This window comes from Argiope bruennichi, chromosome 3, assembly GCF_947563725.1.
Source record: "Argiope bruennichi chromosome 3, qqArgBrue1.1, whole genome shotgun sequence".
NCBI classification, from domain to species: domain Eukaryota; kingdom Metazoa; phylum Arthropoda; class Arachnida; order Araneae; family Araneidae; genus Argiope; species Argiope bruennichi.
In genome coordinates, this window is record NC_079153.1 from 32,235,947 (window position 1) to 32,263,858 (window position 27,912).

The window sequence follows — 27,912 nt, forward strand, 5'->3', positions numbered from 1 at the left end:
CCGCTTTCAACTTTTCTCAGACGCATACAGGCGGTTGCTGGCGGTCGGTTTGTTGGGAGTAACTCGTGGAATACTTTCCTACCACTGACCTGGAGATCCCATTTTCATTTACAAGCTGCAAGGACTGAAATATTTTATTTCCCTCAAAGCATTAAAATCAACTTATCCTTATCACAAACAAACGCAACTTCCGAAGTAACCGCCAGCATCCCAGAATTCCTCGCGTAATCCCCAAATAGCATCAGTTGTATTCTTTCAACCTTTAAAAATGTAAACAGGAGTGGGCTCTTTTTTTTTCAAGAAAATTGGAGGTAAATATGCTTTTATAAGGAATGTGAAATGTTTTAACTGGAAGTGTGTGACTGACATTCAATTGTTGTTTTTGTTTTTGTTGCTGCTCATCTAGTGTTTGTTCTATTGTGTGTGTCATCTTGTGGAGTGAAATGACCAGAAACAAATAATTTTCCGAATCGGCGTGTCCTTCCTTTGCCGCCCTTGTTATGCATTTACGGGCAGAATTTCCACCAATGAAATGCAAAGAAGTTATTCAGTGTTGATTGAGTGTGCGACAGTAACTCTTCACACTTCATAGATTTTTCTATGAAAGAGTATTCAAGCCGGGATTAGTGTTTATTGGAAGCTATTCAAAAGTGGTATTATTCACAGTTTTCAGCCATGAACCACGTCACGGTGGGAAATAAATGAAAAAAGAAGAATTATATACGCCGTCTGACTGTAGCTCAGGCTAGTTCTATTTGCATTTCACATTAGCGCTGTGTCGGAATCGGCAGTGTTAAAGCATAGCTCCTGTTCAGTTAAAGTATATCATACATATGAAGCACATGTTGCAGCTTTTGTTTAACATAACAAATAATTTTTCTAATGTACACAGTATGCTGATTGGCTCTCATAGATAACCAAGAATTTATTGATTTATCATACTTTCTCATCCTCACAAAATGTTGAATCAAATTTTATTCTGTGTTTTTCTCTTTGTTTGCGCTCATGGTTCTGCCGAAGTTGGAACACATCAAACAAAGCCAGTGCATTCTGTTCCAAGAATTGACTTCTATCCACAAGAATTAAATGCTGTTATTGAAGAAGACACAAGACATGTTTCATTTGGAATCAGCTGGGAGAATTCAACCGATCCTTTGCTGTCTGAGTCTCTTCAGGATTTTCACGGTGATTATCGAGTTACAGTGATTTCTGAAGATACGAATATATTAGAAATTGTGAATTATTCGTACCCCCAGTGCATAAGATCCAGGCATGAACCGAAGAATTTCTCTTTTACTGTTAAAGGGGTTTTTCTTGGCTTTACAAAAGTTAGGGTCAGTCTTCGAGCAGCTGTTAAAGGATGTGCAGCTGCTAAAAGAAATAGGACTTTTTCAAGTCCGTTGGAAAAGACAAAGGATTTTGATTTGACAGTGAGTGTGATTAGGGCGCCATCATTATTAGTTAATATTGTAACTGGTGCTATGGCAGCACTTGTTGCTTTTAATTACATCAATATGGGTGTCCAACTAGATCTCCTGTGTATTGCAAAAGTATTGAAGAAACCTATAGGCCCTGCCATTGGATTTGTTTGCCAGTTTCTATTCATGCCTTTAGTAAGTATCACAACATTTACGTATTTATTTAAAAATTTATGTTTCATATTATTCGAATGATAATTTATTAGATTAATATTTAAAATTGAAATATAAAATGTTTTTTATTATTTGACTGATAGATTGTTAGATTAACATTTACAATTGAGTTATAAAATTATGAGATCACAGCATAAGACATTAAATTATACATTATATAACAATCCAATTTTCATTTTTATATTATTCTTTGCATATTATTCTAATATTTAAAGTAGACCCAATTCATTTATCGTGTCATAAAAATATGTTGTATATTATCATATAATTTTTATATTGTCATGTCACATAAAATGTAGGTGGGGTTGCTTTTCAGCGGTCCCACCAGTTTCCCGCATGGCCTATGATTAGGTCGGAGTATCGCAGAGTATGTCACATAAAATGTCATATTCTTTGCATATTATTCTAACATCTAGTGTAAATCCAATTCACATATCATGTCACATGAAAATGTTAGCTGCGATTGTTAACTAATGTCTAATTTAATGTCTTAAGCTGTTATCTCTCATTACATACTTTTTCTTGCAACAAAAAGAATAATTGATTTCAATATTAAATAGGCACGGCGCCCTTGAGATATATCATATGATATTTTAAATATGAAATATTTGCAAACAAACACAGATGACATTGGAAACATCTTTCTCAGAAACAAGGAACCAACGGTCCAAAATTAAATGATTCTAAATTACCTCTTGTGTTGCTTCAAAACGAAAAGCAAATATGTCTAAATTTATCTAAATTTTAACAAAAAAAAATGCTTAAGGAGCATTTTTTAAAAATTTAATATTCATATTCTGTCATTTTTTAATAGGAACCATAACTTAGAACTGCCAAGCTTGAAATTTATCTGAAATTATTTTGTTTTTCATGATTTCCGGTCTCAGTTAACGAATCGATAATGAAACCATCAAGTATGATATAAAATAAACATACTATGAATATTTTTTTACTTTAATCAATTCTATATTAGCTGTTAATTGTACTGTGCTTGTTAATTTAGTCAAGCGCAGTAGAATTAAAATAACATCATCTGAAGTTGACTTCTTGATGGAATTGTTTTATATTTTTTTAACATTAACATATGAATTTTTTTTTAATTTTAAATAAAAGGGACTTTTACAATAATGATTTTTTTCGCTACACAGCATTATGTGGCCAAGAGTGTTATGCGATATAGATGCACTTCCCTTGCAATTCTTAGGGATTGCATGAGGACAAAAAAATAACGTGTTTATGGCACTTTATAAAAAAAATTTCATGTGAGGACCAAACAATAATGTCATATTTCGCCACTTACTTTCTCTATACGTCCTTAAAAACTTTCCTCATACATCTTTTTTTTTTTTTTTTTTGCAATGAAATATATTATAATAAAAAAAATATATGCATGTGAATTCTTGCTAAGAAAAAAAATGAAGAAGCACCTTATTAAAAGCGTGTTCAGCTTTTATGCTATAAAAAAATTCAAATATCGCTGGAAAAAAAAGTTGGTTATGAAATTTTAGAGATTATAATATTGCACCGCCTATATGCAACGAATTGGTTGCATTAGCAATTTAAAACTCACTGATGACATTGAAAAATTAATATTTTTTCAATATTCCATTATTCTGCAACCAATACTTATTTCAACAGATATTGAAATGGACACACATACTAATCCCTTTCTTCTGCAATAGATTAAGAATCGCATTAGATTAGTTGCACTTCAAGAATCGCAAAGCGTGACCGAAGCTTGTTTCCTACAGATTTTAGTTGCAACGTTTTTCAAGCGTAGTTAATTTGTTATATTTAGGCTACTAATTAGGAGATTTTGCTTTTCTGGGGGAAGCGTCTTAAGACTTATTTCACTAATCAGGACCATTTCCTTCTCAAATTTATTAAAAATAACCTTAACGAAAGATTACAGGCTTCCTTCTTAGAATTATCTAATGAAACTTTTCATTCGATAGGAGAAATCGATTCAACAATACTTTCCGTCATAAATATTTTATTTCTTGAATAATTTTCATAAGAATTTCATTAAGCTACAGTTTCAAGTCATGCCTAATTTTTTATTTGATTAAAAATTCCGTTAAACTATTTACTTATATGCAGTGGAGTCTCCATAAAATGAACTTCCACACATCAAAAATCTCTGCACTCTGAACTCTTTTAGGAATCTTGAGTTTCAATAGAAAAACAAGTTCTATACTATCGAAAAAAATTTCTATATATAAAACAAAATTTTTGAAGCAATCAACAATGGATCGTTAATTTTCTTCAGGAGTATGAAAAAAAAAATATTTTTTAAAAAAATTGTTTCATCGATTTTTGAAACAATAAAATTTTTTGGAAGGCTGTAATATTGTGAAATTTACGAAAAAGCATTCAATATGTGCCTGTGAGTCAGTCATACGTTACTTTTAGCTTCTATTTTACAAATCTCTTTCGTAACTTGAGACGATAAAACCTTATTCAATTTAGCTCCGGATTTTTTTAAGAGTTTGTATGGTCTCTAAACTGAATTCTTAGTGAATCAGAAGTTTAACAATAAAAGAAGTGGAAAGCGGAATTATAAATAATGTTATTGCAAAAAAATACGATATTTTGAAAAATAGATATCAACAAATTTGGAAAATCGTTATTTGTACATTTTTTTTAAAAATCTCATTGAAAATTTAATTTTTTTAAGTCCTCAAATAACGATGCATAGTTGTTTCTAATAAGAAAATGCCCCAAAGCTTGAAATATTTCTATATATTAGAAATCATGTGTTTCGAAACTTCTATCAATCCAATTTCCCCTTTGTGATCTTAAAATTCGATATATAAAAGTTCGATTGTATTTATTTTTCTGTTCTGTTTACAAATTATATTCTTTTAAATAAATTTCTTAACTAATTTTATTCCTTTAAGTCTTTTTTCAACCCTCTAAAATAACTATGCACCATTGTTTTTAATAAGAAAATGACGAAAGATTTGCAATATATTTATTTCTATATATTGACATTGAATCTCGATAAATCGAATTTTTCCCTGAAGTTCGATATATAGAGAAGTTCGGCTGTATTTAGTTTTCCATTTAGTTTATAAGTTATGTATTAAAAAAAATCTTAAATAAAATTAAACTAATTGAAGTTAACCTCAAGTTTAAGTTTAACAACAAGATGCTTTGTTTTGAATTTCTTTCCATTCAAGGGTAATTAAAAAGATCTGATTTAAAAAAAGCGATAGAATCAGGTACAGACAGTTATGTCTTAAATTTGTGAAATTAAGTGTGCATATTTTATTCCGAGTAAAATGCATTTTCATTTCAAAATAATTATTAAAATAAAGGAAATTATTTAATTACCATAAATATCCTTTGTAAATTTAATTTATATAAGAATATTTTTTCCATCTATATTATGAATTTAGTTAGATATTTTTGTATCTCCTGCTGTTATAAAAAAAAAAGGGAATGGCGCACAAGTTATACTTTCACCTATCGATTGTTCAGAAAATAGGTAAATCTTACAAAACCTTGCATAAATTAAATACATAGATGTGTTTGACATACAATTTGATTTCCCGAACTTCAAAAAGCGTGCCATCTTTCGCTTTGATTGACTTTCACTGATGAACTCACGTGAGTTCCCAAAACGAGGAAGAGAGTGCTAGACAGAATAAAAAAAAAAAAAAAAAAAGGAACAGAGGGGAAAAAAAAAAAAAAAAAAAAAATCTGCTTTTTGAAAGTCAGCTGCACCGCTATTTGGGACAGGAAGTGGTTATGAAGCAGTTAAGGCCTGGGGCGCTGGCTAATTTTCTGTAATACTACAAAGCCAGTTTATTTTGACCGTTATTTTATCTGGTCATAAGTTACAATAAAGTAGGACAGAAACGTGGTTTATTGACCAAGTTTCTGTGCATAAGCAACTGGCTACTTGCCTCTGTTCTTGTAAGACTCGTTTAATCATAATTTTTTATGCACTGTTTTCCTGTTTAAAATGTTTAAGCGTACCTATCAGATTACCTGGGTATTATTGTATAAATTCTGCCTCATGGTAAAAAGATTGCAATGTTTTTATATTTTAATGAAATTTTTCAGTAAACAAATTTTTAAGTCATTTTAGTTTTGATTATAAAATTTTTTCGATCTATGCATTCTATTCATATTTTATTATTTCTGATTTAATTTCTGAAAAAATATGAAAAAAAAAATGATGATTTGATGGAAAAGTTCAGCACATTTCTTTTGAGAGATGTTCATATTCATGTTTATATCTTCCTTGCCTTCAGTGGGTATTTATAAAATTAATTTTATAAAAGCAGTGTTGTTTACTTAACTGCGTGAAGTATATGCGCATACCATGGCATTAATTCATTAATTACAGAATTAATTTAAATTAATTAAAAGTAAAAATTTCAGCAAATTCTTTTAAATTTTGTTGGAAGCAGCAAAATTAAGACAGGTGTGAAATATAATTAAATTCTACAGAAACTTTTTTTAAAAGGATATTATATTTATTTTAAAAAAATTATTTTTAAAAAATCGGTAAAACGTTTTTTAAAAAATCTTTATAGATATATACTATATCAAACTATTTTTAAAAAATAGTGATCGATCAAAAATGATGAATTTCTTGTATTATCTCAAAAATAAATCAAAGTAAAAAGAAGCTCAAATAATTAATACGAATTAAATACAAACTAAAGAATTTGCTGATCATCGATAAAAAAATGTATCGATTAATCAGCACTAAAAATCACAACTTATAATAAAATAAAAAAATATTTGACAGTTTTTTTTCCTTCCAAAATATTTGTAAATCGTAATGTACTAAATTTTTAAATGCCTTTATGATTTGTTTCTTATTGCCTTGGTAGGAAATACTGTTATGTATAAATATTTTTTTAGCTTTTTCAGTCTGCAAAAGTATATAAAAGTCCACTGTTTATGTGAATGAGAAAATTTTTCATTTGTAGGTATAAGCTTAAGGTTTTGAAACAATGATCTGATCTGAAATAATACATAATATCGTCTCACGAATATCTTTTATATTAAGTTATATTTCTTACAACACTTTAAAGGAATGAACAAGATTTCAATTTTCAATAGTCAATTTCGTGTTGTAAAATACATTCTAGGTCTTCATCAAAGCATTGCTACATTTATTCTTTGAAAAAAATCTTTGCAAAATGGACCACTGTAACTTTTTAGAGTAATTTCACTTTAAAAGCTCGTGATATTATACTTTCTAAAGTATCGAATTTTTGAGTATATTTTTTAAAGATCTGAACAAAACTTGAAATCTATATTTGCGCACAGTTCTGTTGCATAATTAATATTACTTTTCTCTTTACTTACTGCATACATTTGGACCCAAGAAACTGTACCATTTATCAATTATTTCTAATATGATTCTTTTATTATTTATTATTTTTTTGGCAGATTTATTATTGACAGAGATTATATAATTTCAAAGAAAAAAGTATCTGAAGGTGAAAACGAAAGAAACTAGCAACAACAGCATAAAAAAACTCGATTAATCAAATTCAAGGTTATTTAGAACTGGAAAAAGCTGGTTTAATGTATTGTTTAGAGCTGTTACATGAAAATATTTAAAATGATACTAAAGTTTCAAAATATAATAACAAACGAATAAGTTTTAACAGGAATTAGCATTATTTTTTTGGTAATTTAAACCATTTACTTCTAGAAAATAGAAAAGGACACGAAATGAAAGGGACAGCAAAGAATTCTGAAGTCCTTAATATAGATAATAATAATCTAAAGAGAAATTACTGTTCTCTAGCTGGCAACGCTTCAATCAAAAATAAATTCCAAGGCATATCAAGAAATCGTTTGGAACTCAGTAACAATCGTTAAAGATATTTTGTCTTTAGCTTTATATTTTTCTCATATTTTTTAAAAAGTTATTATTATTTTAAAAATGTAATGTTTTTGTGTATCTCGATAATTTATTTATGTTCACAAACAGTCTATGTGAATTTTTGAATTTTCAAATTGGGTTTTAAAATGCCATGAGAAATATAAACTGCATTTATTATTCGACATTATATTATATTATAATTGGTTAAAAATAAACTCAAAAAACATTTGTCAATTTAAAATATTTCTAATCGAAAATTTCATCGGATCCTTAAATATGTCTCTAATCCCATCACAAATAACGAATCACAATAGAAAAATGTCACATTCGTTATAGTGAATTTTCATATAACTGGACACTATATGATTATCCGATTCTGTTATGGCTGTTTTATTTTTGTTGCTATTTGAATTTTATGTCATATTTGTCAAATTCTACGCATTTAAATTCAATGTCGCAGTAGCACATGAAAAGATGGCTTCTACTGTGAATTCATGAAAAATCATTTTCTTCCTTCTCAAACGATTGCGCTGAAAATCAGCTGTTTTTTATATGATTCTTTTATTATTTATTATTGACAGAGATTATATAATTTCAAAGAAAAAAATATCTAGAAGGTGAAAATAAAAAAAAATAGTCTTTTAATCTCAAGATTATTTGGAACTGGAAAAAACCAGCTTACAAACTGTCATTTAATGAACAGCTAAAGAAAAAAATTTAACATGTTTGTAAATTTCAAAGGATGGAATGCAAACAAATAATTTTTTATTTTAAATCAGCATTTATTTTTTGTACTTTAAACAACTTCAGTGAAAGACATGAAAATGAAGGGAACAACAAAAATTTCTGAACACACACACTACTTTATTGTTAGAAGAAATCTTGCTTCAATAAAGGTATTTTTTCCCATAGAGGATTATACCAATAAAGGGTTTTATCCTAGTGGTATTATACCTATAAAAGTATTTTTTTTACTAAAAAAACTTGAACATGCTGGGAACCCTTTAAGTTAATTTGGTACATATTTGGCTCTGAATTTCTAAACTGTGGAGTATTCGATTAACCCCAGATGTCTGATTATCTGAACTAAACGTCAATTTGTCAAAGTAAAATTTTGGTAAATGCAAGTTATCTTGCAGAACACGGAAAATTGCATCTGCAGTTGCAGTTAATTGTTGGTTGAATATTATTTTCTTAGTTCCATTTCGACATTTAAAAAAAACTTATTTACATTTTTGAATAAACAGGAAATTTTCGATCTGAAAAGCAATCATATTTGATGTATCTGTTAAGCAAACAAAAAAGGTAAGATTACTCGACAATATCTGCAATAAGCATTTGAATTAATGCATTTATAGTTTGTATTCGTTATGCACACAAATGAAAAAAAGCAAAAATGACACAACCATAAAACTAGATTTATTACTGTACAAAGACTTGTCATTCTATTGATTGCACTATGGTTTCAGTGCTATTATATTTTTGAGTCATATGACTTGAAATAAATGCATTTTTTTTATCAGCTGAATACATAAGCAAAGACAAGGAGAGATATAAATCGATACTTTTAAAAGAATGAGTGAATTTTTATCGATCGCATTTTGTAAAAAATCTGCAGTTGGGCGTCACAAATTGCACACCATATTGAATAGATGAATTCTTTCGAAATTATATTTCCCTGACTCTTACTTCTTCTTCGATGCTGAACTGAATGTAGAATTTGTCAATCCAAAAGTTTTTTAATTAGAGGTTTTTGAACTTTGAGTAAATTCTTTGTTGATGATTCATCAAATCATTCGTTATGACTGTTACTTAAGAGAGATAGATACCAATGAAAAGAACCATAGATCAAACAGATCGTCTTTGTTATAGTTTCAAAGCGGATTTTTTTCCTACATGTTCAATTTCATGTCTTTGAGAATTTTTTTTCTTTTTATATTGAGTTAAGTTTAGTCAAAAGCCTTTCTATTTACATGATTAATAAATTAAAAAATTTTCTCTAATTCAAACTTTGTGACCTTTTAAAATCTCATTCCTTTACAAAGAAAAAAATTAAATGAATTATTGTAATTTACCTTATTGTATTCTCTTTATTGTAATTTACTTTTCTTTAATAATGTGGTAATTTCTTTGTGAAAAGTACATATTTCGAGTACGTTCATTTGGAGACGATTATAAATTTAGGCATTTTGTGACCCAATGCAATACCCATCATGATGTCACACTTTTAATAAAACGGTTTATTTAGCTTAACTGTTTTTTAGAGATTTAAAACTTAATTAATGTGTTAATGATATATATTTATTATTTTATTTTAATTACTACTTAAAAATGCACACACACACATACATACATACATACATATATATATATATATATATATATATATATATATATATATATATATATGCAATGTTATTTCTTAATCTAATTTAAATCCTAATTAATTTCCTAATTTTTGCAGTAACTTAATCCATATTAATCTCATTATAAAATGTTCTCTTAGTTCCTGATCCAATTCCGCTATTTATTTAATTACTTTCAACACGCGTTTTAGAAAATTACTAATTCAGCAGATTCCCATGCTCCGAGTGAAGGGATAAAAATACTTAACATTTACAACATTCTTTTTAAGACTGGTAAGTTTCTCTTTCCTAAATCTACACATGTCAAAGAAATCCCTATAAAAATCCCACTGTAAAATCTCTGAGGGGAAAATTTTTGGTCTCTTTTGCTTTTGTGTCGCGATGTAGACTGCCATATCTATATCTCTTACCGCTTTTAATCTCTATAAATTTTTCCTCAGAAATGAAATAAATCAGAAATTTTAAAATTTCAAAAGTTTCTTCTTCTCGGCCAGGCATCTGCTAAAATATGTTTACATATATTTATTTATTGTGACGCCTGAATTAATTTTATGATGCAAATTGTGACTCAGAATTTCATTTTTCATATAATATTATCGAAACAGACATTTGATTTATAATATTCATGACAGATAATCATATTAATAATTAGAATATTATCGAAATATTTTAGCATTATTATCATTTGTATTTTTTGCATATTTATGTTTTAGATAACTAAGTTAATAACAATTTTTTAATCAATTTGTTTGAGGCAATCTCTCTTCAACAGCCTTAGGCCTGGTCTTCTTTCTCTGAAATCCATTACTGTTATTTGGTTCAGGCTGAGTTTTTCAGTTAATAACCCTATTTAATCAAAAACATTTTAACACGCTTATGATGTATTACGTGCCAGGCGTAGCAGACAAGGGCGTAGACAAGTACAAAAAAGATGAGTAAACGCCCTCCTTTGTTAAGTTAAAATCAAAACGGACAGGCATGTGTAATGACATTTTCCACAACTTTTATTTCATGTCAGAACAAAGGGGCATTTGAGGTCACGGAAAATCGTAAAGTCATCCAAATAGATAGAAGACAAAATAGAAAATTATAAATACATTACACGTCCTAATCCAACATATATGGGTGCGGGCACCTGTTGGATTATAGAGAATGTCCAGACTATAGAGGATTGTATAAACAACACTGAATTATATCATAATACATTTTTCTATGTCTGGTAAACGAACCTACATATTAAGGATTAAAATATGGTATAGATATACAAATAATTGGGTATAGACATCACTGAATTATATAACAATACATTTTTGTACGTATTGAAAACGAGCCATCATGTTAAGAAGAAAAATGTTGTAATAAGGTGTTCAGTAGGAGCACGTTAAATAAACAAATCATATACTGAAAGGGTGAAGTTTTCAAGTTTTAACAGAAAGAATGATTCATCACAAAATAACATATTAGAGCAAGTACGTCGAACTTGCTGGACGGATTAGAGAGCCTACAGTATTTTCATGTATACTCTCCGTTTTAGGTACCTTATCTAATCAGACAATGAGAAAGTGGATAGAAACTATAATTTGCTTGATAGTTGATAAAAATAATAAAATTATTTGAATGTTTCTATCATATATTTGTTCTGAAATGAATCCTTGTATAATTAATAAATGTAATATAATTCACCATAAACTAATTTTTATACCAAACCTTTTGTACCCAACAAATAGGTAAAGAGAGTCGAAAAAAATTGTAATTATATGCAATTTTTATGAAACCTGAAATGAACAGCTCTAGACAATGTTATGTAAGGTCACCACAGAGAGAGAAATGTTCAAATAAAATTAAAACACCTGGGGGCCTTTCATTTTAAAGGGCTTTGGGATGTTACTCAAAGAATGGATGTGTTTGTTGTTTTTTCGTGTAAAAATCTTTTTATGAAATCCTGAAAGAAGTATGAGAAATCATAAACATTTAAAGACATTCTTATTCCCGAGAAACAGTGCGTGCATATTTAAAAGTTGCACACCAGAAATAAATGTCTCAAAACAATCCTTTACCTCATCACTCTTAAATTCTAAAGGGAATCTAAGAATATTGAAGGGTAACTAGGCTTCTTTAAAAATGCACTATTACGTTCTTTCATGAGGTTCTCAAGACTGATATTTAAGATATTTATATTCAATTCGTATTACATAATTTTAGCTGATAAATGAAGAAAAAAAGTGCAATTTCATTATATTTAAATCTTATTCTTTTAAATGATTTAGATTTGAAGCTTGAGAATCATAGGAAATCAATTTGTTCAGCAGGAATTTTAGTTACAATTCGCGAATTTCAAAAAAATGTTGGCTTTCCAGTTTCGAAATTAGCATAAATGGGACTAGGAACAAAAAATATTATTTATTTCATCGTCATATTTGATTCAGAAAAGTAAAATAGACATAAAAATATATTGATTTTTTTCAAGTGTGTTGTGCGTTTTTGTTTTTATACTCTCCCTATGTTATTCCTATGCTACTTGTACTCAATGTGAACACATGTGATTATGTTGATTTTTCGAAATTTAATTCGTCTTGAAATTATAAAAAAAAATCTTGTTAGAAACATTTTTTCGCTTTTGTGCATATCATCATACTTCTGTTGTCAGTTGGAGAAAATACAGATTTATGTGATATGTAGAAATAAATCATCATTTGGAAATGAAACTTAATGCCCGTTTTGGAGTGAAATAAAACAAGTATCAGATCTGATTCTAATTTCTGGAACACTAGACGTTTTTATAGAAAAGTCTAGTTAAGGCTACGTTAATATTTCAACAATGCTATTCAATCAATGCATGGAAAACTCAATGCGCTACGAGGTAGATGTTTGCAATAAATCTACTGAAATAAATAAAGATATGATATAAAGATATGTCATAAAATCGTATAGAATTCAATGACTGAAATTTTTATGTTTGACGTAGTTTAGAGATTTATAATTCACCGTCAGTTTGGAATTATAAATCTGTAAAGCGCACCCGGTCAGAAAGTAAACATAACCATTGCTTTCATGCAGAAAAAAAAGGATATACGCTTACAAAAAAAAAGTACTTTGATTTTGCGGAGATCAAAACAAAGACATAAAATTAAATGTGAATAGCAAAGACAATACTGTGTCTTGTTGGAATGAAATCTTTTGATTTTTATTATTACTTCATAAATTGTTTGCCCAAGTCGTCTTTATAGACGGATGCCAATATCTATACAGTGCAAATAAAATGGAAATATATTATTAAATATCATCATTTATTTTTCTATTACAATTCCTGGAAACCTTTCAACTAAATACTAAACACTTGATATTTTTCTCCGATTCTTTAGGCATATTATCAAAAATCAGACTTTTTTTATTATCAAAGTTTAAAATCAGATATTTTAAAAAAGAAAATAAATGGTTAGCCATCGGAAATTTATTTATTAAAATTAATCTGTCATTCGCTAGCGTGTTGCCAGCCAATTTAATAAAAATACTAAATGCAGTTATTTTCGCGAAAGTTTAGTTTAGTTATATTAACGTCCCGTTGTAAAGCAACACTAGGACTATTTTGGGACGGACCTCGTCATTTTGAACCGTGGTCAGATGACGAGGACGACACCTGAGCCGACACCCCCCTCTCCACACCACACCAGCGGGGGGACGTTTGGCATGACGGATTTAACGTGCAACAGATCTATTTTCGCTAAAGTAATCACGGTTGTTATTCAAAGTACATTTTAAAAGATTGGTGAATTAACTAAAAATTAACTAAGCATTTTAGTGAAGAGTGCTCGATAGATAGTTTTTTTTTTAAATTTCTAACTTGGCATAATACCGGGTCTACACTCGGCCAGTAGACAGCGCATGCTTAGAAAGGCTGAAAAGTGCTGTTCTGTCGAATGGCAAGTAATTGTCCCGACGGGGCAACAACATGCCGCTATGTTGTATTATTTTCCCCCCTACTTCGCTATATTGTATTTTTTTTCTTTCTTTAAATTACTTTGTAGAATTTGGCGGTTATTTTGGCGTGAAAAAAATGATCACTTATCAATTCCGACATTTTTTTGCTCTTTGTTCTTTCTGATGTGAGGCTGTTTTTTTTTTTTTTTTGTTTTTTTTTTTCATTTTATTTGTCATTTCTTTTCTATAGTTTTCCAAATTTTGGTATGTTGATCTTTTTTTTTTTTGGGCTATTTTACCGTCTTTCTCTATGTAAATACTCATCAGTTTAATACGATACGCAGTAAAAAAGAAAAATTTAGGGACGCCAAAACGGCAATTTATAGTTAAGCAAGGAATGTCTGAATCTATCTTATGAAATTATGGCAAACATAAATGAGCCCCTTTCTGCGCATGCTCTGCCTTCTGGCTGTTTTATAATTGGGCCAATTTATTGCTGTAAAATATTCAATAACTAAATAAAAAGGCCAACCGTGGGAAAGATAGTTTTGGCTAGTTGTCAAGAATTTCTATTGACGTTAATCGAACATAACAATAGGCACAAACTTACTGATTGAAACTTATGATTGAGGTGACATCCATACGTGGGTGTACATCAGATAATCGGGCGGAGAACACACCCTATTTTTACTTTCTCGTATAAAAAGTATAACAAACAAAGAGAAGATATTAGGGGGAAAAAAGGAACTCGAGATTTTAATGAATATTCAAGCTTCAAATCTTTTTGTCAAAAAACTAGTTGTTGGAATTAAGCTTAAATATCTATCTATGAACATGATAAATCATAAATGTATTCAGCTACACAGATGAAATATGGCATGTGATTCTAACGAGAAATTTGTAGATTTATGCCAAATTTTGAACAATATTCATTCACCATAAGTGTGACTGCCTATCCGAGTACAATTAAACATGATCACTACAAAACGAACGAGACAAAATTTAATTTTAGTTTTAAAATGTTTAAAGTTTTAGTATTTAATGTGTATCATATTATCTGTAATCACAATCAGTTGTTCTAACATGCTTTGTGGCACACAGAATAAGCTGAATGACAACAGCATTGGTGGAAAATATGATGGTTTACTAAGGACCACTAAGAGCATTCCCATCGGAGGCATGTGCCATCTTTGGTAGGTGATAGCCTCACACCAATTATATTCTCATTAGGGAAGCGAGAACCAAGCACCATGCTGGAAAATTCCTGTCTGCAATTTTGAGGAGCCCTCCGGCGAGAGATGTCAAATCATCTGTTTCGAATTTTGAACTAAATCTGTAAAAGAGTTGTTATATTTATTACTAGACAATATAAAAACTAGACAATCTAGGATACTTTTTCTATATCTTGACTGACTTCTTTCTGACTTGTTAAATGCATAAGTCAAGTATGAATTTTTTTAAATACTGATGAAGGTATTAAAAATGTTTATTGACATTAGGGAAGTTTCAAAAACTTTAATTTGAAACATACTGAATTAGAAAATAAATGAATGATTTATAACAGAGTTTCACAAACCATGGTGCATGTACCAAAAACGGTACAACACGTCATTTTTAATTTGAGACATAGTGTATTAGAAAAAGAGCTAAGGTTATATAACAGTGTTTCTCAAACCATGGTGCATGCACAGCTGGTACAGTACATTATTTTTATTTTAAAACATATTGGAATAGAAAATGAGTGAAAGTTTTATAACAGGGTTTCTCAAATCATGGTACATGTACCATAAATGATACAACACGATATTTTCGTGATATAATTTTTACACTAGAATGTGAGATGAATGTGTGAAATGGATATGCTGTGGCACATATTTTAACATTTTGCTTTTGTCTTTATTTTTCAGGTATCTATTTTATTTTCTGTTTTGCCTCCGTTTTTTTTATTTACTTTTTTATTTTGAACACTGTGCTAGATAACATTTCAGTTCGAGATAGAGATCAGCCTTTAGATATTTAAGTTTAATGAGTTAAAAAAAACTGCTTAGTTTTCTATTCAAAAAGGGGGGGGAGGAAGGAAGATGAACACAGGCATATTTTCCAACAAAGCGATTAAATTTTAATTCCTATTTTTTTATTTTTGATAAAGTAGATTTTCAGTTGTTTTATATATTAAAAATAAATATAGAATAGGATGCAATTTGAACCTGTTTTATGCTTGAAATAAATGAAGATAAAACTTAATATATCGTTATATATTTTTTTACAATGCTTGCAAGATAAGCTGTTATGTTGAAAGAATAAACAAGCTAACGGAATTCTAAATTGCTTGGAGTATTATTTTAGTTGTAAGAATTTAAGATGCTCTGCAAGCTATAGTTTGAAGCTTAAGAAAACGGGTAATTTTCTAGAAAGCATGCAAAACATATAATATATTAATTTAAACTGTAATTAAGTTTAAAATCATAATCTAAATTTGTTAATAGACATTTAGCAGACGATTCCTTTTCAGACATTTTATAAATGCTACCATTTTTATTTTGTTAAAATATTATTAAAAGGTAAAAGCAAATTGAATTTTTCTTTAATAAACATATTTTGTTAATATTATTTCGTTTACTTTTTGTATAATAGCTGATGATCCATTGTAAACCTTTTGAAATCTGGCAATGCTTGTAAGATAAGCTGTTATGTTGAAAGAATAAACAAGACGGAATTCTAAATTGCTTGGAGTATTATTTTAGTTGTAAGATGCTCTGCAAGCTATAGTTTGAAGCTTAAGAAAATGGGTAATTTTCTAGAAAGCATGCAAAACATATAATATATTAATTTAAACTGTAAATAAGTTTAAAAATTATTAATACTCCATTTTGTATGTATTGACTTTCAGTTGAAAAATCTTATTGCTCTTATGGTATTTTTTTTTTATCTTTATTACAGTGCTACAGAATTTTAAAAGTTTATGAATTTCTTTATTATAGAACAAGAAGACGCTGATATTAAACAGCACAACTATGACTTCTTCTAATTAGCACAACAATGGTTTGCTTAGTAAAGTAAAAATGGTCGAAAGTAAAAGGCCGAAATTTTTTTTGTTCTCAAACAAAAACACCGTTGTACGGCTTCAGTTATATATTCTTTAAAAGATCACATTCAATTAAAAAAAACAGAGAAAGGGGAAATATTTTATCCCTTTTAACACATGGTTGGCTTCGGTAGAAGATACCGTTAATTTAATTTTAAACTCAGAATGCAAGGAAAAAAATAGTAAAAACGTTAGTCACAAGTTTATTCGAAGAATTTCTACAAGAGAACATTAAATTTTTTTCCCCAAGAAATTGGTCTATTATCGGTAACTAAATAATATCTTGTTCAGAGAAAAATATAATATATAAGGATTTTTTTAAATTAATTTACAGCACGATATCTGATCCATTAATTATCAATTAAATGTTATTTTGAAAACGGAGCTGGATTAAAAATCTAGTGGGGTCTTTTGACATTGCAAGATTCAAACCCTCTACTGCCTTTCCTTCGCCAAACTTTCGAAAACTATAGGATTTTTTAAAATTGATTTTAATTTATGTAGGCAGTTTTAAATAACATATAAAGATAAGTTTAAATAAAAAAAATATTTAATTGAGTTTGACTTTCAGAGAGCCGGTTTTGATATTTCGCATATACTAAAATTAAATAAAAAATTTCTCAGTTTAATTTGTTAAAGCATTCTAAATACAAAATTTATCAAAAGTTTTATTTGTGAGTCAGTAAGAAAACGGCAAAAAAAGAAACACTGCTTTGCAAGCGATTTTTAAAGCATAAAAATAATCTTAAGAATAATGTTTCAAACTTTGCAACAAATTTGATTTTAATGTGAATATTGTTACAAACCTATAAAGTTGCTTCCCAGCACGGTTAGTTCTATCACCTTAAAGACCGATTTACAATCATCGGCATTGAATGCTGCTAGGTTGCCGAGCCAGTGATCCCAGAGCTTACGACCATTTGGCGACAAAATAGATAATGCTGGAAACTTCGAGAATACAATGGGAGCTAATATGCGCCCAGAACCTTCACGCTCCGCCTCCCGGGAGCCGAGTCCTGGCGTTTATTGTAGAAGCAGCGTCGTGTCGTGTGTGGAGTAGTGAGTCGGCAGCTGGATACAGCTAAAGCGAGGGACAGTGAAAATTTCAGCCTTTTGGAGAGACCGTAAAGCGAAGCTTCGAGGATGCGCTCTCCTCTGCTTTTTGTTTTCACACCATACACCCACTAGTGAACGCGGTGATCCGTAACAATATGTTTGAATATATGGTTATAATTCAAGTGAAAGCATAAAATTAGATAACCGGAAAATACCGCAAAAAATATCGGGGGCCCTCGGCAATTACTTATATAGCCTATTTGATAATCCAACTCTGTCATGTTTAGTTTAGTTACATTAACGTCCCGTTTTGAAGCAACATTAGGGCTATTTTGGAACGAACCTCGTCATTTTGAACCGCTGTCAGATAACGCCGGCGCTGTCATGAGCGTTTTATATGTAGTATCGAAAAAAAGTGAGTAAGCAATTTGGAGGCCTTTTTTTTACAGATTGAAATCAAAATCTGATTTAGATCCACAATCTTAGTAATAAGTCATATTACTGACTCTCCGACACGCCCGAAGACTCACGGATAAAGAATACTGAATGACTGGACCACCGCAACAGCAACATTGGTGGGAACTGTGGTTGAGTGCTAAGGGCCATCACCGACCACGGTATAACCCTTCCCGAAGGAAGTACGTCCCGTCACCGATGGGAGAAGCCAGATTCTCCACATATTTATGTACCCATCGGGTGACGATATCCAACCACCATACCGGAAGCATTTCATCCTCAAATCGTGGTACCCCCCGGGGGTTAAATCTTAGTAATAAGATCATATTCCAAATTTCATTTATCTAAACCACTGAGTTTTTTTTAATTATGTTTATATGTATTCGAATGTATTGACCGACAGATAGTCAATCCTTTGACGATTCAAAATTTGAAACAGGACAATTTAAGTAACAAGATCACTTACCAAATTTTACTTCAGTTGTTGCATTTTTGAGCTTTTATTTTTGTGTGCATTTGAATTTACTAATTAACAGACAGTCAATTCTTTTATGTATTTGGTTGAATATTGATGTAGATCTATCTACACATTAGATTCTAAAACTGCGAACCAAATTTTACAGATCTAACTTTATCGATTTTGTCTTTGTAGTTATTGTGTTTTCTTGCACAAATACAGACAGAGAGACACAAAAAACATCCTATGAAAGAATCTTGTTTAAAATTTGACGAGATTCTACAAATTTATTATAAAGATCGTATACTAACTGTCATTCTTTCAGTTCAAAGTAATTTTGATTTGTTGTGTTCTTTGACAAAATAACAGACAGACATAATTCCATTTTTTTAAAATTTTATTTAGCGAAGTCTGAAATGTGCAGATTCATCAAAATCCCAAGGTCGAATTTTATTGACTATTACAGTACTTACTTGATATATGAGAAAATATAAAATGAAAGTTAGTAACCCTAATTAAAATGGCGAAAAATATACACTTTTAGCACTTCTTTTTCCCCTTGAGCAGTGAGCGCCCCCTTGTGGGCATTTTACAGAAGTCCCTTGTGGCGTTTACAGACAAGCAGTTGAACGGGAGACCTACATCCTGAGGTCGACTTTTTCCTATGCGCAACCCTTGCGCTAACGCCGAATGTTTTCGGTTAGAAACGGTGGAATCCCTCCGCCATACTGTTTTCTTTAACCTAATTGTCTATGTGTGTTTGTAAATTTTGTAGTGTAACTGTGTTTGTGTAGATTAAAAATATTATATTAAAACCGTTCATTAGAAAATCGCAACACACTCACTATACACTGCTATTTCAAAAAGAAATAGAATTAACTTTTTAAAAAAAATTATAAATTATTTTATAAATAAATGCTGGTCAATGAGTCAAAATTTCGGATGATTCTGGTGGATCCTGGACGTTTGATCAATTATATGCGGATTTCTCTGAATAATGTTTTTATGTTGATTTTTCTTCAGCATTCTTTGAACAGAAGTAGATAAACCAACGTTAAGGCAGCTAAGTGTTAAGGCATTTTTGCCTTAATTACAAAGTTTTGTTTTATGTGTTCTTCGTAATATAAAGCACAGGGGGTGTCAACCCGAAATTTTCTTGCATGCTCTCTAATAATAAAGGTATTCTTCGTTTCTTCCCGTTTAAAATTGAGAATCTCGGGCAAGGCGTAAATGCCACTAATGGTTTTTTTCCCCCGTCGCAGTTTCTCATACGAGAGTTATGTTGCATTGCATGAAAAGAAAACCGATTATGCATTTTGGACTTCTTTTTTCGATAGATGACAGATAGATAATGAAAATTTGACACAGAAATAGAATTTTAGAAATATTATCACATATCAAGTTTCATTTATTTAAATTACTGTGTTTTTTAGTTATTATGTTTACCTGTATGACCAATAAATGGCTAACCTTCTGACGCATTTGATAAAAAAAATTGATTAAATATCTGCACTTTTGTTATTAAATCCATATTATCCATATTACTCTTTACGTTTTTGTTCCTCGTCATCTGACCGCTGTTGAAAATTGCGAGGTCAGTCCCAAAATAGCCCTAGTGTTGCTTTAAAAGGGGACGTTAATATAACTAAACATAACAAAATTTATGTTTTTTAGTAGTGAGTGGATACACTTGCACTTGTACAGTCAGACAGCCGAATTTTTTCCATTTAGCTCTTTATTTTTATGGCTATCACATTCGACGTATTTGAGCAGACTGACAAATTTCCCACAAATGGATTTAATTCAAAAATTGATAAGATTCTGCAAATTTAGTGCAAGGAATATTTACCAAATTGTAGTTGTTAAGCTGAAAATATTTTTTAAAGAAAGAGAGATACATCATTTAACAGATGTATTTTACGGACTGGAAAGAAGTGTCCGAAACGTAAAGGATTCGTTTAAATCTCAAGATCATTTTTTTTTGTATATTTCGAATTGGAGAAAGAAAGGGAAAAAAAGAAAAAAAGAAAGATTAATTACTTGGAAAGGATTCATCTCTACTTAGGTGTGTGTGGCAACGGTTCTTATCTTTTTGAAATCGAAATGAAGCAATTGACCCGATTTTTCGGAACTTTCAATTTTATTGGCGCGGACTAGCGAATAGAAAAAAGAACTAGGTTTTGAAGCAAACGAGTTGGTGCTGTGCCGCACGGAGCAGTCGGAGCACGGAGCTATAGCTCACCTTGCATAACTTCCGGAAGTGAAAGGGGACATGTGAAATAGGTTCATCGCTGAAGGAAAAGTACCGAAATTTCGAAATTATTTATCTCATTCGTTTTTATTCAAAAACTGTACACTTGGCAAAAAAGAATTTCTTTTATAAAAACAAAAAATTAAACAAAACAATAATTAACTGACATTTTTTCATTTTATTATGTACGAAATAAAAAGAAAATATTGAAATTACCATTTTATTCGCCCTGTATGAGTCGTAGCATTTTAGACTTCTCAGTGTGCGAAAATATTATTTTTGAAGTTATGTCTGTCTGTGTATGAATATTACAACTCAGAAATAGAACGGACTAGATCGGAGTAGTACAAAATGTAAGGAGAAGGCATCCTAAACAAAAATTTAATGGAGATGTGGGGGCGGACTTCTACTTCCACTCCTGATACGTTTTGTCATAAATTGTACAGGGAATATTCGGAACGAAAAATTTCTCTAAATTAAATAATCCAGGCTGGAAATATGTAGCTGGTTGTGTTTGTTTAATCAAAGGAAAGATGCTTTCTTGTCTTTTTCTTATTTATTTTCGCACACACACACATGGACGATGATTAGACACATATAAGGAAACACATAATATTTACATTTAAAAATAGAAATTGCCGCTAACAAAGAGCGAACGAATGATTCTTTTTGCCGCTAACAAAAGAGCGAGCGGTGCCTGCTTGCACCAGTTTAACACCAACTCTCAGGGTCAAGTGTTTACAAAAAAAGCTTAAGTGCGCCTCCCCCACATTCCAAACATACATTTGCGCATACTGCGCCATCTATGTTCAGTATTAAGCTTTACTGTATGAATAAATATACAAAGAATAAAAAATACAAATAAAATAATTAAATAAGAACAAAAATTACAAATAATAAAATCACAAACAATATAAGACTAAAATAGATTGAGTTGTTAAATATCGAGATACCGCAGTGCTTTAATAACTGGATGACATTTGTGATGAAACAACTTATAACTAATTTTACATTCTCCTTCTGGTTTGCCAAGACTAATTCTTCTTCATTTAGCATTCAAATGGCTGACGAGTTAGTTCAACCGATTACTTACAATTGTTGCAAATTGACCGCTGCCCCAGAAAGGGAATCCACCTTAATAAAATACTGTAACAAAAGAAGTATAGAAGGGTAATAATACAGCAAAAAATGTTGTGAACAAAAAAATATATAAAGAATGAAATGGCCTGGCATTATTTAGGTTACTGCACCCCACCAGGGGGAGGCGCCCTCAGACATGAGGATGAGAAGCTTTCGATATGATGATTGGTTCTCACTATCCAGGTGGGATGAGAAATGGTGTGGGTTCGGCCATCCTCTGCCAATAACAGGACATACCTCCCACGGGAGGGGTTATACCGTAGTCGGTGATAGCTTTCAGGACTCAGCCTTAGTTCCCGCCAATGCTGTTGCCAGTTATTCAGATTTATACGTATCCTCAAGGCTTGTCGGGTTTTTTTGGTTACCACATGTGACAACTTCTGACATGTGACTTATATGACACATGTAGTTTATGTAACAACTTGTTATTATTTAGGTTACCACTTACATTAAGCACTCGTATTTTCTTCTGTTAGGCTTCTTTTGGCATCAGTATGTTGCTTCTGGAAGATGCCAGCTTGAGGTTGGGGCTATTCACTCTGGGGTGCTCTCCTGGCGGTTCTATGAGCAACTTCTGGACTCTGCTCTTCAACGGCGATGTCAACCTCAGCGTCACTATGACCTTCATCAGCACCATTGCAGCACTGGGTCTGTACCTAACTATTCTTTTATTTATTTATTTAACTTTATAAAAGTAATGATTTTGTTGATTTCAAGTGTTTAAGTGCTATTTACAGCATATCGTTGAGAATTTTATGCCAATATTATGCCACGAAACATTATTTCTGATTACAATAGAAAGCTTGAATGCAAGAAACAAATTCAAAGTGATGATGAAAAATTGAACAAAATTTGAATGCATCGAATAAAATGAGGAATTTAACTGTTTCATTTGAATTTTTTTTTCTGTCGGTAATGTTCAAGTATCGAAACTAATCCAACAGCATTCTGTTATAAGCTGTGAATTCGGTCAATGATTCCGCAGGTGGTCATAGCCTTGAACGATGATTATGTCCACTGATTAAATGAAAAACGATCTCGATTTCGTCTCCATTGGTCCATAATAAGAAGTGAGGATATTTGAACTCTATTTAATTCCTCTGAAGGACATTCATAGAATATGAACTTTGAAATCTTTAACCAGTCTTAAGGTGTAGTTTTGTATGCTTCATATGAAGCTCGTCAACAACATCGATATTTTGCACTTCTTTTAGTTACGATGTCTTTATTTTTCTTTGTTAATTAAATATTTAAAATACATCTCTGCTCATTATATTATTACTACAATGTTGAAAGAGCACCCACTAGGATTTTTGAGATTAATCATTATCGCAAAGATTGTTCCTTTTATATGTCATCATGAAACAAGAATAAAATGTATTCACTTGTTAATTTTGTAAAATTATCACTCATGATCTGGTATAATAGACATTTTTACAAAATTAATATACTTCATGAATAAACTTTTAAAGTTCATATTTGTAAGCAAATTTTTGGTGTTGTTCCGAAAACATGGAAATTTCAAAAGCGGATCAATCCTTGAAGAAGTTTTATTGTTTCTGATTCTAAAGTAATCTTGCAGAATCGATCAAAAACCGGTCCAGATCTTATTACTCGCTGAATATGAAATTTGAATTACAGCAAAATATTTAACTCGATTAGAGTATTGTCTTCTTTAAACATATTTATAAGTCGTATTTGTTTAGAAATACATCACCATCTTACTTTTTTTTTTATCGAATTTCCAAATGACCACCTTAATTTTCATTCTTTTAAACCACTGAAGACTTTGACGCAAGAAGACAGCTTGGGCTTTTTTCTTTTCTTTCAATTTTATGGTTTCATTTGATAAATATGAAAAAGAAATTACTTTTACCTTTCAGCGCATCATTAACTGCGCATTTCAATTTAAGAAAATTTGAATGAGAAAAAATAATGTTTAAATAATAATACTTATAAAATAAATTGAGTGCTGATATTTTATACTTAAAAAAATCGTTTTTATCTTTGCTATTTTTTATATCGTTTTCCATAAGTCATTGTATTGAATGAGTCAAATTGCAAAGCAAAATAACGAAAGCATGAAATTAAAATCAAAACTGTCTCCAAGGCCGATCACTGAAGTAAGCAAATCTGAAATCTAATTAATCTTCTAAGTATTTCGTAACGTTTAAATTTGTTTATAAAAGTTTGTTTGTTTATATCTTTAAAAAATATACAAAATATTAAATTTAAAATACCGATGAAGTGATTGTTTTGCTGAATATTTTATGATGCATGAAGCTACTTGATGAATTTAATTAGTTAGATTTGATTATTTCAAATTTAAAAAAAATCGGAAATAGACTTTTTGTGGGAAACTTATTTGTTAAAAAAAAGTTCATTTATTTATAGCTCTAAATAGTTATAATACTATACACTGCAACATTAAAACATTTAACAAATTAAAACATTACAACATTTACAGTATGTAGTATTTAAATTCGATCTCAATACATGAAATTGTATTGAGATCTACTTTAAATTTTATATGGAGTTCTTTGATTGTTAGGTTATTAACATGTATTCTAAAATACGCACAAAATTGTAATTATGAAGTGTCAGATACCACAGGAATATAGTTTAATTTTATTTTATGTTACAGTGAACACCCAAAATCAATCAAAACCCGAATATACTTGGTAAAGCGCGTTTTAACTAACAGCTTTAGGGAGAACCCGAATTAAACATGTAAAACGCACTCTAACTGACAGCACTTGGGAGATTTTGCTAATTTGTTTGTTTTGTTGCTAATTTGCGTTTTGGCTAATTTATTGGACAGTATTTCTATCTATCCAAAATTATTTTATTAAACTATACTAAGTAAAAACGTTTGAGGAAATAACCCGTCATTGAAGAAAAAATTGCTTTATTATTTTTTTAATTGTATTTACTTTGTTAATTTTACTTTTTTATTTATACTTTCTTATACTTATTTATTTTTATAATTACTCAAGCAAAAAATCTAGATTTTCATATAGTTTTAAATGGTTAAAACCGGAAATAACAGGGAAAACGATTCTCCGCAGCGCTGTTGGTTAGAGCGCGTTTTACCTAGTTAATTCGCGTTTTGACTGATTTCGAATTTTCACTGCAACATATTTTCTGTTATTGTTAATCTTATTGTATTGTCATATTATATTGACAAGTCAGATACTTAATACCTACTTCAAATTTTTCCACCTTGCTATTTATTTCATTGTTTAAAATTGCTATAAAAACTTTTTAAAATGTTTCAAGCAAAATCATATTAAAAATACAAGAGATTTACTGCATTACAACTTTAAAAATAGAATAATTTTTTGTTATTTCTATAGTTATGTGCGTCTTGATCCTATGAGAGGAACAATTATCAGAGAATCATGGTTTTTATAATGTTTATGTGCTGTAGACTGTTTTTAATGTCTTATTAGAATGAATAAATTGATTTTATAATTTTCTTTAGCAATGATGCCATTATGGATCTTTACTCTTGGCGCTTCTCTCTTCCGGGACCATGAGGCCACCATCCCTTATATCAACCTTGCGGGTTCCTTAGTCATCCTTACCTTTCCCGTCGGAATTGGTCTTTTGATCCAACAATACTCTCCAAGGCTGTCCAAGATATCCCAGAAAATCATCAAACCTTTTACTCTCATCTGTGTCCTCGTTGGTATCTGCGTCGGACTCTACGCCAATAGTTTCGTTTTTAAACTCTTCACATGGCAGGTGGTTTTGGCAGGAATCAGCATCGCTTGGGGTGGGTATAGCTTCGGTGCTCTGATGGCCTGGCTGTTCCGGCTAGAGAAGTCTCAGATCATGGCTGTCTCCATTGAGACAGCATTCCAGAATCCAGCTGTCGCTTTTGTGATGCTTGTACTGTCGCTTCCTCAACCAGAAGCCGATTTAGCATCAGTGCCTGTCATCGCCCAGTTGATGTTGACTGGACTTCCTATGTGGGCATTGCTTATCTTGACCAGAGTCTACAAGAATATGAAGGTTTGTTGTGAAGAAGACGATGAAATAATCGAGAAACCAGAGATAGATACTATACACAAGGCGTACCTCGCAGTGGACACTAATCCGCCGGATGATAGCGAAACTGTTGTGTTGGAACCACCGAATAATAAAGTTAGAATTGTTCGTGTATCATCTTAGTTTAAACGTGTTAATGTGATATTGTTACTTAGTTAATCGTTTTTGTATGTTTTTACATATTTGTACAATTTTGATTTGTGATTTGTTAGATAATGTATGAGCATTTAATGTAAATTTCGCATTTTTGTGCTGTTTTTTTTATTAAAGACGTAGATTTTAAGCATTAATGGTTAAAAGGAAAGCATTTTTTTCGATATTATTCTTTCTTTGGCCCTCACAATCAGGAAAATTTATGCAAAAACGTGAAAAATATTTTGAATTGTGAAATACAATTAATTGTTTTTTGTTCTATAATACAATTTCGATAAATGCTTGAATAGTTGAAATGAAAATAGTTTTATAAATGTAATCTTTTATACTGTGCTTACAATCAAAAACTTTAAAGTAAAAACTCCAGATACATAAGAAATTGTTAAATACATTCATACATTTTTAAATTCAGATGTTCAATATTTTTCTTGAATACTGTTTAATTGTGGTATAACATGACTGTTTACTAAAATTCTAAAACTTGAATGAAATTTAATTGGAATTTAAGAATATTTCATATTTGAATTTTGTGTTCTGATTTAGATAAATTTTGCTTTTTATCCCATGGTTTTAGATTAATATTGTTTTTACCATCATTCAAGAATCATTTTGACAAGCTTTTGACTTTAGAATAATTTAATTCATGATGATTTAATTATTTCAATTGCAGACAGGCAGAATAATGACACAGTATAGACAATTAAAGACTTTTGTGCTAATAAATTAAAATAAACCAGAAACATTACTTGGATGAAATGTCGGATTTATTATGTTTTCACTGATGAACACCTGTTGAAACCTGTCTGTAATAATTTTTTAATTTTAGAAATCTAAAAAAATATTTCATTAGTGAACAAAGTGTAATAATAGATTGCTTAATATCACTTTTTTATCCTATGTATCAAGTTCATCAATATTTTTTACAATTGTTAAACAGTTTATTACAATGCTTTCAGATTTTTAACACATTTTTAATTGAATGCAGTTAAAAATGGTTGAGTAAAAGTGTGAACTGAAATGTTATTGTATATTATGCATTACTTTAAAAAGTCATTTATTAAAATATATTATGTAAAATTTTAATGGAATGTGTAGATGAACATTCAATTTTGTTGATTTAAATGACGAATGAACCTTTTTTGGGCCTTTATTTGTGTATTTTTGTTTACCGATTCAAAAACCATTATTTATGCTGTTATTTTGATTCATTTTTAGATCTATTATCTTTTTTATGGATATATATATTAAATATTTTAACTAAAAATAAAAATTTTGTGAATGAATCCTACAAAAGGTGCATCATTAAAATTGTTCCATTACTTTTAAATTTCACTAGATAAGCAATTGCTTTAAAATGCTTTATTATGTTCTTTTATACTTGATATTTAATTATAAAGGAATAAAAAAATAGTATTAAACTGATTGTTTGCTGAAAATAGAAACACTTTTTAGACTTAAAACGTGGAAT

The 27,912-nt window shown here is 30.1% G+C and overlaps 1 protein-coding gene across 1 annotated transcript; it reads left to right on the forward strand.

Moving 5' to 3' along the window:
* On the forward strand, positions 1-27,622 carry LOC129963843 (ileal sodium/bile acid cotransporter-like). The gene is made up of 3 exons (XM_056078418.1): positions 1-1,613; positions 22,715-22,886; positions 25,723-27,622. Exons 1-3 carry the CDS (start codon positions 960-962, stop codon positions 26,412-26,414), a joined length of 1,518 nt encoding a protein of 505 aa, XP_055934393.1. The 5' UTR covers positions 1-959; the 3' UTR covers positions 26,415-27,622.
* Positions 27,623-27,912: the final 290 nt, after the last annotated feature.